This window comes from Coregonus clupeaformis, chromosome 21 (assembly GCF_020615455.1).
Source record: "Coregonus clupeaformis isolate EN_2021a chromosome 21, ASM2061545v1, whole genome shotgun sequence".
Classification (NCBI taxonomy): domain Eukaryota; kingdom Metazoa; phylum Chordata; class Actinopteri; order Salmoniformes; family Salmonidae; genus Coregonus; species Coregonus clupeaformis.
Window position 1 is genome coordinate 26,689,020 of NC_059212.1, and position 12,304 is coordinate 26,701,323.

Genomic DNA, 12,304 nt, shown 5'->3' on the forward strand with positions numbered 1-12,304 from the left:
CAGTGACAAATAGCCCATTAACTAAATTAGCCTGGGGTCTCCTGCACCTGTCTGGTACATCCTCAGTACTCTCTCTAGCTCTCTCTCTTTTTCTCTTCATCTCTGACTCCTCTCTCTCTCTCTCTCTCTCTCTCTCTCTCTCTCTCTCCTTAATTATTTCTGCCTCCTTGCCTCCCTCTCTCTCTCCTCCCTCTCTCCCTCCTCTCTCACCCTCTCACCCTATTCCTCTCTGACTATTTTCTCTCTCTCTCTCTCTCTCTCTCTCTCTCTCTCTCTCTCTCCTTAATTCTTTCTGCCTCCTTGCCTCCCTCTCTCTCCTCCCTCTCTCTCTCCTCTCTCTCCCTCTTTCTCTTCCTCTGACTATTTTTTCTCTCTCTCTCTCTCTCTCTCTCTCTCTCTCTCTCTCTCTCCTTAATTCTTTCTGCCTCCTTGCCTCCCTCTCTCTCTCCTCCCTCTCTCTCTCCTCTCTCTCCCTCTTTCTCTTCCTCTGACTATTTTTTCTCTTCTCTCTCTCTCTCTCTCTCTCTCTCTCTCTCTCTCTCTCTCTCTCTCTCTCTCTCTTTATTCTTTCTGCCTCCTTGCCTCCCTCCCTCTCTCTCTCCTCCCTCTCTCCCTCCTCTCTCTCTCTCTCTCTCTCTCTCTCTCTCTCTCTCTCTCTCTCTCTCTCTCTCTCTCTCTCTCCTAATTCTTTCTGCCTCCTTGCCTCCCTCTCTCTCTCCTCCCTCTCTCTCTCCTCTCTCTCCCTCTTTCTCTTCCTCTGACTATTTTTTTTCTCTCTCTCTCTCTCTCTCTCTCTCTCTCTCTCTCTCTCTCTCTCTCTCTCTCTCTCTCTCTCTCTCTCTCTCTCTCTCTCTCTCTCTCTCTCTCTCTCTCTCTATTCTTTCTGCCTCCTTGCCTCCCCTCTCTCCCTCCCTCTCTCCCCTCTCCTCTCTCTCTCTCTCTCTCTCTCTCTCTCTCTCTCTCTCTCTCTCTCTCTCTCTCTCTCTCTCTCTCTCTCTCTCTCTCTCTCTCTATCTTTTCTGCCTCCTTGCCTCCCTCTCTCTCTCTCTCCTCTTTCTCCCTCTTTCTCTTCCTCTGACTACTCTCTCTCCTCTCTCTCTCTCTCTCTCTCTCTCTCTCTCTCTTCTTTATTCTTTCTGCCTCCTTGCCTCCCTCCCTCTCTCTCTCCTCCCTCTCTCCCTCCTCTCTCTCCCTCTTTCTCTATCTCTCTCTCTCAGTGAGACTTGAGCTTGTAAGACCTTGAACAGAAGATTCAGCCTCTTAGCGCCGAATCCTTACTTCCACTTCAGTCTAATTCTCCCTTAGTCTCCCGTGGCTATCATTGCATCACTAAGTGAAAATTCGACTTAAGTGGAAGTTAGAATTTGCCCCTAAGACGGTAAGTCTGTATTTGAACAGAGGGACACAAGTAATAACACACACTAGTTAGAAATACTTTACAAATGGTTCAACACCATATCCGAAGAGGCTGACCTGTCTTGAAGACCTCATAACGTACGGAGAAACCAGCCCCGTGGGTTTCGTAGTCGGACACAAACTTGATGAGAAGCTGGCTGCCGCTTGAGATGATAGGGGAGGGGGCGATCTTCCCACAGAACTTCCCCAGGGTTGGAGCCTTCTCGTCCCCACCGTTAAACACCTCCACATAGTCATACCTGAGGAGAGGACATAGAGGATCAGTGTAAGACTTACTGTACAAAACTGCTGCTGCTATAGCTAACAATAGTGAGGTAGTAGTAGTAGTAGTAGTAGTAGTAGTAGTAATAGTAGTAGTAGTAGTAGTAGAAGTCAAGTAGAAGTAGTAGTAGTAGTAGTAGTAGAAGAAGTCGAAGTAGTAGAAGTAGTAGTAGTAGTAGTAGTAGTAGTAGTAGTAGTAGTAGTAGTAGTAGTAGTAGTTGTAGTATAAAGCCTTGTCCGAGCCAGAACAGCCCGTAGGGCTGGAGCCCATCTCTTGTTTCTATACAGTGAGTGAGGCATCGAACCCCCAACCTTTCAGTCTCAGGCTGGACATTAACATCACAATTTAATAATTTAGCGGGGGGGGGGGTCAAGTGCAGCTGTTGGTTCAGGAAATAGAAAATCCTGAACAAGGCCACAGAGTTGGTCAAACAATACGGAAACAGCAATAATCAGTTTGGATTCCAGGCTATGTGGCACATAGCGTCATTCCAAAACAAACTCAGACAGTGCTTTGGGTTAATCATACAATAGCTATGATCCTTAAAACCAACTCCTTTGTTAGGTTTAGAGGTTTGACCACAAGCCCTCATTCTACTGAGATAAAAAGACAGTTGTAGAATGGTATGGATGGATGATATGGGAGTTGAGGTAACTACTGAGGGTCCATACTCACTGGGAGGGTTATAATAACAGGACAGTGAACATGAGGAAACATGAGAACAGGGATGACTTAATCTATCTCTGTTATCAGTGTTCCATGGGAACCTCGAGGCATTCAGACAATATCACCTCACACATTATCAACTCATACATTATCACCCAATACATTATCACCTCATACATTATCACACCGTGCATTATCAGCTCATGCATTATCAGCTCATACATTATCACCCCATACATGATCACTTCATACATTATAAGCTCATACTTATATAGACCACCCCCAGTGCCCTACCACTCTGGGTCAGCTAACAAAGATAATTCTCTAATCTCTAAAGTACTAGAATGTGTGTGTGACTGTGTGTTTTCATGTGCATAGATGTTTGTGTGTGTACTGTAATGTCTGTGTGTGTTTGAGAACAAGCGGAGGGTAACCCAACCCTAATCTCGGTTACCCAGAAGTAAAGTTCTCATAAAAGTTGTCACTTCCCGTTTAACGTGAATCTGTCCACGAGAGATTAACCCAACCCTTCTGTTTTATACTGTGGCTAATTAAATTAAACTTAATTGTGTGTGAACTGTGAAGGCACTCTCTCTCTCATATGTGACCGTGTATGTGTGTGAAATGGTGAGCTCATGGTGCCTGTTTAAGAACATACTACTTTTTTTCCAGACACAGCCGAGCCAACAACCCTCTTCCTTTCTGAGACAGCTGTGGAAACAGCCTGTGCATGGCCTGCAAAAATAAGACTAGGGCTACGCCCCAAATGGCACCCTATTCCCTATGTAGTGCACTACTTTGACCAGGGCCCATAGGGCTCTGGGCAAAAGTAGTGCACTATATTTGAAGTAGGGTGCCATTTGGGACATATCCTAGGCTCTACACACAGCTACTTCATCAGCAAGTTTGCCCAGGAGTTTGATTCTGTACGTAGACAGCCCCATCATGATACATTTGCAGAGGAATTTCTCTCTGTGGAAAAGTTGTTTTCTCATGGTTAACAACATAAGCGCTTGTAAAAAGCTGTTGACGTGAGGTTTTAGACAGTGCCCTTTTCATGGCAACTACTTGAGGCCAGGCTTGTTCTCTCATCTGGCTCTCAGGCACCTCTCTGGGGTGTGTGTGTGTGTGTGTGTGTGTGTGTGTGTGTGTGTGTGTGTGTGTGTGTGTGTGTGTGTGTGTGTGTGAGTATATCTTTGTAACCCAGCCTGCTAACACATAGACATCACGTGAACCAATAGTATCTACTCTAACCACATTAATCAATGTGAACACACTAACCGTTTTGTTTACCCCATGGAACACACATAATGGGATCAATGTGTAACATGAAAACAGCAACACTGCAAGTACTGGATGGTACTCAAGGGTGTAGAGTTGTCTCTTCCCAATCCCATGACTGCTGTCTAAGCAAGCTTGATGACGATGGCTGTCTCTGTCCCACTCTCAAAAAAACTCCCCATCCTCGGGTGGATTAGAGATCACCAACGAAGGGTTCCACCTCTCCTCTGTTTAATTTCCCTGTAGGATTCACTGTGGGCTCTTTTGCTGCCTGTGTGAAAAGGGAGGGGAAAGATGGGGTTGCTCATCCTCCTCAGCTGCTTGGCCCAATTTAACTGCTAACGGAGTGGTGGTGGGAGGATGAGGAGATGGGGAGACACAGAGAGAGAGACAGAGAGAGAGAGAGAGACAGAGAGAGAGAGAGAGAGAGAGAGAGAGAGAGAGAGAGAGAGAGAGAGAGAGAAAGAGAAGGGAAAGAGAGAGAAGAAAGAAAGAAAGAAAGAAAGAAAGAAAGAAAGAAAGAAAGAAAGAAAGAAAGAAAGAAAGAAAGAAAGAAAGAAAGAAAGAAAGAAAGAGAAAGAGAGAAAGAGAGAGAGGGAGGGAGGGGTTGGTGTCTATCTGCACCAGCGGGGAGGCACAGTGTTACATTCTGTTTTAAGACACACCATCTGTAGGGTTGCATCTAATTTTAGGGCCGGGGGAGTGACTAGGAGTGAGTGAGTTTCTCTTGTGAGTGTGTCTCTGTCTCTGGCTAACGGTATGTCTGACTGTGTCTGATGAGACATTTTTCCATCTGCCTTGGAGCAGGACCCAGCTGAGACTCAGACAGAGTGTGTCCGTCCGTCGACAGTTTCCAGTTTTCAGCCTGTTTGACACCGCAGGCTGAATTAACCCTGAGCGTGGCTATGCCAGTGGAATCACTAATGACTTGACTTCTCTAGCGAGAGGAGAGGATGGAGGGAGGCTGCTAGCCTAGCAGGCACACTGATTTATTCCCAGTGTGTATTGTGTGTGTGTGTGTGTGTGTGTGTGTGTGTGTGTGTGTGTGTGTGTGTGTGTGCGTGTGCGTGCGTGTGCGTGTGCGTGCGTGCGTGCGTGAGGGTGGTGTGCGTGCAAGTAAAGAAAAGCTGGCCGGGCTTGTAAACGTTCCCATGATGCCTTCCAGATGATAGATGATGGAGAGAATACAGCCGTGGGGAGGGTAGCACAACTAGCATAGTCCAAATGGTAATAAGATATATGATAGGAGGACCATTATTGTGTTAGACTATCACATTCAGTTGTTAAGGAAGTCCTTGCTTTAGGACCAGAATGCTACTACTGTTTTAAGCCCCATATGGACTTGCTATTGTAGTGTGTGTGTGTGTATGTGTGTGTGTGTGTGTATGTAGTGACCCATAGCAAAGCACTTACCAGACCATTCTCCTAAGAGGGTATGAATAATCTAACCAGCGATTCTACTGAACAATAAGGGGGAAACTAGTCTCTATTTAACAAGGGTGTGAGGAAAGATATTCGGTTGGTTAATAGGGCTGTCTCAGTGAGCAATGAAAGCCCCAAGTCAGGTCTGTATAGCCATCTTCATTCTCTCTCCCCATGTTTCTGCTTTTACGAGTCTACTTGAGGGGGGCATGATGCACATTAATACAAATTGCATACATACACAACATCACTGAAGTGCTAGGCACTAGTGCTTTACAAGAGGCCACTTAAAACGCTTCCCACAGGTCAAATAAAGGCTGCCGTGAACAGAATGAATAGATTTTATAATACAGTTTTCATTTAAACATTGGAAACACATTTTATGCCCTAAGCTGTGACTGTCTGTGACCAATAAACTAGTCAGGTGCAAAGATTGTTGTCATATTTCCTGTATGTTGAATGTTTGGAGTTTGATTGATGGTATTGTTTGATTATGAGGATCTCTTGCCTGATGTATTAATGACTCTATGTGTTTTTATAGTTGATCATAAGCTACACAATGCACATAGGCAGAGGATAACAGACAGACTCCCTTAAGGACAAGACACGACATAGCAAATGTCGGCCCCACGCAGTAGATCATCGCCTGCTGGGTGTCGACGAACAATGTACCATAATTACCTAGGTCTTCAACAACAGAACATCATTTTACGGGTCTAGCTAAGGTGTCTAGAAACAGTGTAAGCCACTGTTAATGAGCACAATGTAACAAAATACTTGTCTGTTCAGGTCTTTAACAAATAAATACAGTCAAATATAACCTAGGGGGCCAACCACTTAATGTGTCACTATACCTGATGCCTCAGTCAGCGTAACCTTTAGGTTAAACAAACATGAGGGGACATACCTCACAGAGACGGAACAAACACCTCTGTTTCAGCCTTGTAGTGTCTGACTGACACCCCGAAATGGAAACACAAACATGGTGACTGGAGTCCTCATGATGATTGGTGATCAAGGCTCTTTTTCATTCATATTATAGCACAAAAACAAACTTATCAATACATTAATGTTTGTCCTGGCGGTCATTAGAAAGATGCCAATGATCAACTTCTACACCGTACACCTAAAAAACACAAACACCTTTGAGTTGACTCACAAGAGTGACCAGACCATGCCCACTCTCTTCCATCCACATGAGCAGTCAGCCACACAGCAGTAACTCTTATTTTTAGACTACAGCTATACTCTAGTCCACTGCCTGTTCTGTTTTGATACAGGTGTAGTCAGTGGTGATAGATAGTCCTCTAGTCCTTCCTAATTACAAGCCATTCCAGGTTGAGGTGGATGCGTCCGAGGCTGGGATCGGTGCTGTACTGTCTCAGCGCTCGGGTATGCCACCAAAACTCTGCCCCTTGCTTTCTTTTCTAAGAAGCTCAGTCCGGCGGAGCGCAATTATGATGTGGGGGACCGGGAGCTGTTAGCTGTGGTTCAAGCCCTGAAGGTGTGGAGCCATTGGCTTGAGGGGGCTCAACACCCTTTTCTCATTTTGACTGACCATCGTAACCTGGAGTACATCCTGGTGGCGAGGAGGTTGAACCCTCTTCAGGCAAGATGGGCTATGTTTTTCACTCGATTTGTGTTTACTCTCACTTACAGACCAGGTTCCCAGAACGCTAAGGCAGACACCCTGTCCCGACTGTATGACACAGAGGAGAGGTCCATTGAGCCCACTCCCATACTCCCGGTGTCGTGTCTGGTGGCACCGGTGGTGTGGGAGGTTGATGCGGACATCGAGCGGGCGTTACGTACTGAGCCTACTCCCCCCCAGTGTCCAGAGGGTCGGATGTACGTGCCGCTCGATGTACGTGATCGATTGATCTATTGGGCTCACACGTCACCTTCCTCTGGTCATCCTGGTATCGGTCGGACAGTGCACTGTCTTAGTGGGAAGTATTGGTGGCCCACTCTAGCCAAGGACGTGAGGGTTTGTTTCCTCCTGCTCGGTGTGCGCCCAGTGTAAGGCACCTAGACACCTGCCCAGAGGGAAATTACATCCCCTACCCGTTCCACAACGGCCGTGGTCCCATCTATCGGTGGACTTTGTCACGGACCTTCCCCCCTCACAGGGGAACACCACGATCTTGGTCGTTGTGGATCGGTTTTCGAAGGCCTGCCGTCTCATTCCTATGCCAGGTCTCCCTACAGCCCTACAAACTGCTGACGCCCTGTTTACACACGTCTTCCGGCACTACAGGGTACCTGAGGTCCTATTGCCAGGACCAGCAGGGGGAGTGGTCGGGTTATATCCCCTGGGCAGAGATAGCCCAGAACTCACTTCGCCACTCCTCTACTAACCTTACGCCTTTTCAGTGTGTGTTAGGTTATCAGCCGGTCCTGGCACCTTGGCATCAGAGCCAGATCGAAGCTCCTGCGGTGAATGAGTGGTTTCGGCGCTCAGAAGAGACCTGGAACGCTGCTCATGTACACCTGCAGCGGGCTATCAGGCGACAAAAGGCGAGCGACGATCGCCACCGCAGTGAGGCTCCGGTGTATGCACCGGGGGATCGGGTCTGGCTCTCGACCCGAAACCTGCCCCTTCGCCTGCCCTGCCGGAAGCTGGGTCGGCGGTTTGTGGGGCCATTTAAAGTCCTGAGGAGAGTGAACGAGGTTTGTTATAGGTTACAACTTCCTATTAATTACAGTATTAACCCCTCGTTCCATGTGTCTCTCCTCAGGCCGGTAGTAGCTGGTCCACTGGACATCGAGGGGGCTCCGGCGTACTCGGTCCGTTCCATCTTGGATTCGAGGCGTCGGGTGGGGGGCCTGCAGTATCTCGCGGAGTGGGAGGGGTGCGGTCCGGAGGAACGGTGCTGGGTCCCTAGGAGGAACATCCTAGATCCCTCCATGTTGAGGGATTTCCACCAGAGTCATCCGACCCGCCCTGCTCCGCGTCCTCCTGGCCGTCCCCGAGGCCGGGGTCGGCGCACGGCTGGAGCCGTGCGTCAAGGGGGGGTACTGTCACGGATTCAGCCGAGGCTGCCCCTCCTCCTTGCTCGGGCAGGCTTCGGCGTTCGTCGTCACCGGAGTACTAGCTGCTACCGATCCATGTTTCTATGTTCGACTTGTTCTGTCTTTATTGGTTACACCTGTTTCCCATTATGTAGTATTGTCTTCCCTATTTAACCCTCTGTCTTACACTGTGTGTTGTGTGTGATTGTTTTATGTTTTCGGCAGTCGTTAGTGTGCGGGTTGTTTCCCTCCCTGTGTGGAGGTTGTTGTATCTCAGAGTACCTTCAAGTAAAGTACGTTTTCTGATCAGCTCTGTGTCCTGCGTTTGACTTCGCCTACCGCATTTCACTGACGCCCTTGACACCGCCTAATCAAAGGATCAGAGAATGACTCTAGTACTGAAAGCATAAGCTACAGCTAGCTAGCACTGTAGATCATAAAATGTCGTAAGTAGTTGACTTAAAGAGAGAGAAAGACAATAGTTGAACAGTTTGAACAAAATAATTTCTTAAAAAATTAAGAAGAAGCAAGCGAGAAATTTCATATTTTGTTAAATTTTTTCCCAGTTTCACTTAGCTAGTGAATACAGCTAGCTAGTTTAGCCTACTCAAACACCCAGCTCAAATAGAGAGGGATGCTATGTTAACAGGCTGGCAATGGCTATCCAACACTGGAACTGTTCCAAGTCAAGGTAAGCTTTTGGTTTTATTACCACCGGGGCCCGCCGGTGTAACTGCTGAACTGCTTGCTGACTGTACACGGTACTGCATGATTGTAGCGGGTTTATTAACACATTAGTTCTAGTAGCTATGTTGACTAGCTATGGCATTACTTAATATGGTGACATTAACAATGTAGGCTGTGTGTAGCGGTTAGCGGTTATAATTTGACGGTTTGTCTTGGAAAGGTTTTTACGCCTGGTCACAGACAGCTTAGGTGTTGTGCACTGAAGTCCACAAGCGAAGGGAAAAGGTGAGAGAGGAGGAGAGTGCGTAGATGCGAGAAGGAATTACAACGAGCAAAGTGATCGTACTGTTTGTATGTGGTTGTTATGAAAGTGAACTGTGTTTGCGTGTGATCAGGGGTGTATACATTCCGCCAATTCTGTTGAAAACCTTTTCTTAAACGGAAGCAAATGGAACGGAATTGAATAAACATAACTGAATTTGTCCAATAGAAACTCTCGTTTGCAACTGTTGGACTAATGATTACACCCTAGATCAGCTAACTGCATGCAAGAGTGTGCAAGGCGGTATTGAATGTGTCACTGTCTGTCACCTTGATTACTCTTAATTTATCTCTTGACCTGTGCACCTATATTGTAAACTTTCAATCATAGGCTAGGTTGTAGCAACCTCATGATAGGTATAGGGATTTTAGTATCATGTAGTAGCCTAAACTTTTTACATTAAGCTGGGTGAATGGAATATGAATGACAGTCATCCAATATGCTGTAATTATAACGTCACCAACCGCCACTTATTGGAGTCAACATGGGCCAGCATCCCTGTGGAACGCATACCCTGGCTTCCTGTCTGTCTGGATGGTTCTCAAATGTCACACTATTCCCTATAGAGTGCATTACTTTTGCCCAGAGCCCTATGGGCCTCGGTCAAATGTAGTGCACTATATAGGGAATAGGGTGCCATTTGAGACACAACCTCTGCCATGCTGAAGTGATATAGATCACTGGCTCATCCTCTCATCCTCCCTTTAACTGAGGACACTAACTGGGCAACTGTCTGACTCACCTTTGACCCCTTAGAGATCCTGACCTCAGCGGCAAGATGTCTCCCTGCATTCCTATGTCCGTTTTTGTCCACTCTGAAATCACCTAAAGCTAGAATCACTTGATCCAAACAGAGTAAAAAGGCACTATTGCACCATTTTCAGCCTCGTCTCATAGATTAGACATAACATAGTCAATCTAAATCCGGGACACTCAAATTAGTATGATATTTTATGTTTGGTATGGTTACGTAAGACAGAAGGTTAGTTAATGCAAAAACAAAAGGTGGGTGGTTGGTCAGGGTGGATGGGTGGGCATATAACACGAACGTCTAGCAACTCAAAGGTTGCTTGTTCGAATCTCATCACGGACAACTTTAGCATTTTAGCTTAATTAGTAACTTATCAACTACTTAGCATGTTAGCTAACCCTTCCCCTAACAACCCTTTTAGCTAACCCTTGCCCTAACCCTTTAACCTAACTCCTAACCCTAACCCCTAACCCTAACCCCTAGCCTAGATAACGTTAGCCACAACAAATTAGAATTCCTAACATATCATATGCTTTGCAAATTCGTAAGATATTATACATTTAGCAAAATCTTTACATATTGTACATTTAGCAAATTCGTAACATATCATACGAATTGTAATTCTTGACATATAATACGAAATGGATGATGGACATCCACAAATTAATACAAAACATACAAAACGTAACATATTATACTAAATGGAGTGTCTCGGATTTACAATAAAATAATACAATTAAATGCTCTGAGACCAGGTTGCTATTTTTGGCTGTTTGTTGTTCAGTGTCTCATGATTGTTGTTCGCACAGACACACACACACATCACGTTACCATGGTATCTCAAAAGTCTACACGATAATAGGACAATATGACTATTCACAGTGAATTCTGGGGGAAACCTTCACTGTCAAGGGGGACAAGCTTTGTACAAACATGCTGCAGACAGCAGACCTGGGTTCAAATACTATTTGAAACCTTTAAAATACTTTGAAAGTTTGGTCTAGCCTACCTGGAGTGACAGATGAGCTGGGTTTGCAAGTGTGCTACTATTCTATTGGTCTATTTAAAACAGGCAAGGTCAATCAAGCACAGATTAATTATTTTACATTATTTCAAAGAGTACTTAAACCCAGATCTGGTACACAGTTATTGTGACTCGAGGCATTTACTAAGTCCTGAAAACATCTGGAAGTGGGTGCTTTCTGTTCTGTAAATCCAGGGAGGGATAGCAGCTGTGAGATCTCAGTGCAGCACAGCTCTGAATCTGAGTTTTGTCTAAACTCTCTCCTCGTTAATCTGCTTGTTAGGCCTTAATCTGACATGTGTTTTCATTTGGCTGTGCAGCACTGCAGCCCTCTGATCAGTAGGGAGGCAAAGGACATCTGATGCTCTGATTACTAAAATGCACTTTAGACTGATGACTAAAGAGCACATTTTAGATCCATTGTCTGTGTGTGGGTAAACAGAACACACACAGTGTTTCTTCTCAAATGGCACCATATAAAGTGAACTTCTTTTAACCAGAGCCCACAAAAGTAGTGCACTATGTAAGGAATAGGGTGCCATTTGGGACACAACCACAGTGTTTCGTCTGGTTTAAGCCAATGTGAGTGACCACATTTGTTTTGGAAAACCCATCCAAACAATCATGACAACAGTCTTGAGAAAGAACAAGGAATACAATTGCTCAAAATCATGATTATAGCACAGTTAATACCTATTTATATATCAAGCAAATGTTTGCTGCTTAAGACAGAAATCCTCTGGAGGAAGCCTTACTTATATACAGGACGGTTCATTATTTGTGCATCCCAAATGGCACCATATTCCCTGTTTAGTGCACTACTTTTGACCAGGGCCCATTGGACTTTTATATAGTGAATAGTGTGCCATTTGGGCTTCCATATAGTGAATAGGGTGCCATTTGGGACGCAGTCCCTCCTGTCATGTTTATGTAAGTGGCTCCAAATGATGTGGCTATTCAGTGTAACCCAGTCATGAGGTTCACAAATAGTTAAACTGCAAAGATCGTGTCCCAAGATGAAAACAGGCTGGCAGTGCCACTGTGCAGGGGGAAAGAATGCTTGGAGTGCACTTTGCCCTAATAGAGGAAGGACATGGGTTATGCAGAGAGAGAGAGAGAGAGAGAGAGAGAGAGAGAGAGAGAGAGAGAGAGAGAGAGAGAGAGAGAGAGAGAGAGAGAGAGAGAGAGAGAGAGAGAGAGAGAGAGAGAGAGAGAGAGAGAGAGAGAGAGAGAATGTGTGTGGAGAAGAAAAATGAGAAACTGATGAGTGTACAGAGAGTTCAGTGAGCATACAGAGTGAGAAAAGTCATAAGAAAAAGAGAGAAGAGGAGATAAGAGGAGCAGAGAGAAGAGGAGATAAGAGGAGCAGAGAGAAGAGGAGATAAGAGGAGCAGAGAGAAGAGGAGATAAGAGGAGCAGAGAGAAGAGGAGATAAGAGGAGCAGAGAGAAGAGGAGATAAG

General features: G+C 45.7%; 1 protein-coding gene across 1 annotated transcript in view; it reads right to left on the reverse strand.

The window, feature by feature from the left end:
- Positions 1-12,304, reverse strand: part of LOC121535160 (neuropilin-1a) — a 48,289-nt gene that overhangs the window by 26,914 nt on the left and 9,071 nt on the right. The window contains exon 3 of the mRNA XM_041841939.2: positions 1,474-1,655. Within this exon, the coding sequence (XP_041697873.2) occupies positions 1,474-1,655 (182 nt within the window). The remainder of the gene's footprint in view (positions 1-1,473; positions 1,656-12,304) is intronic.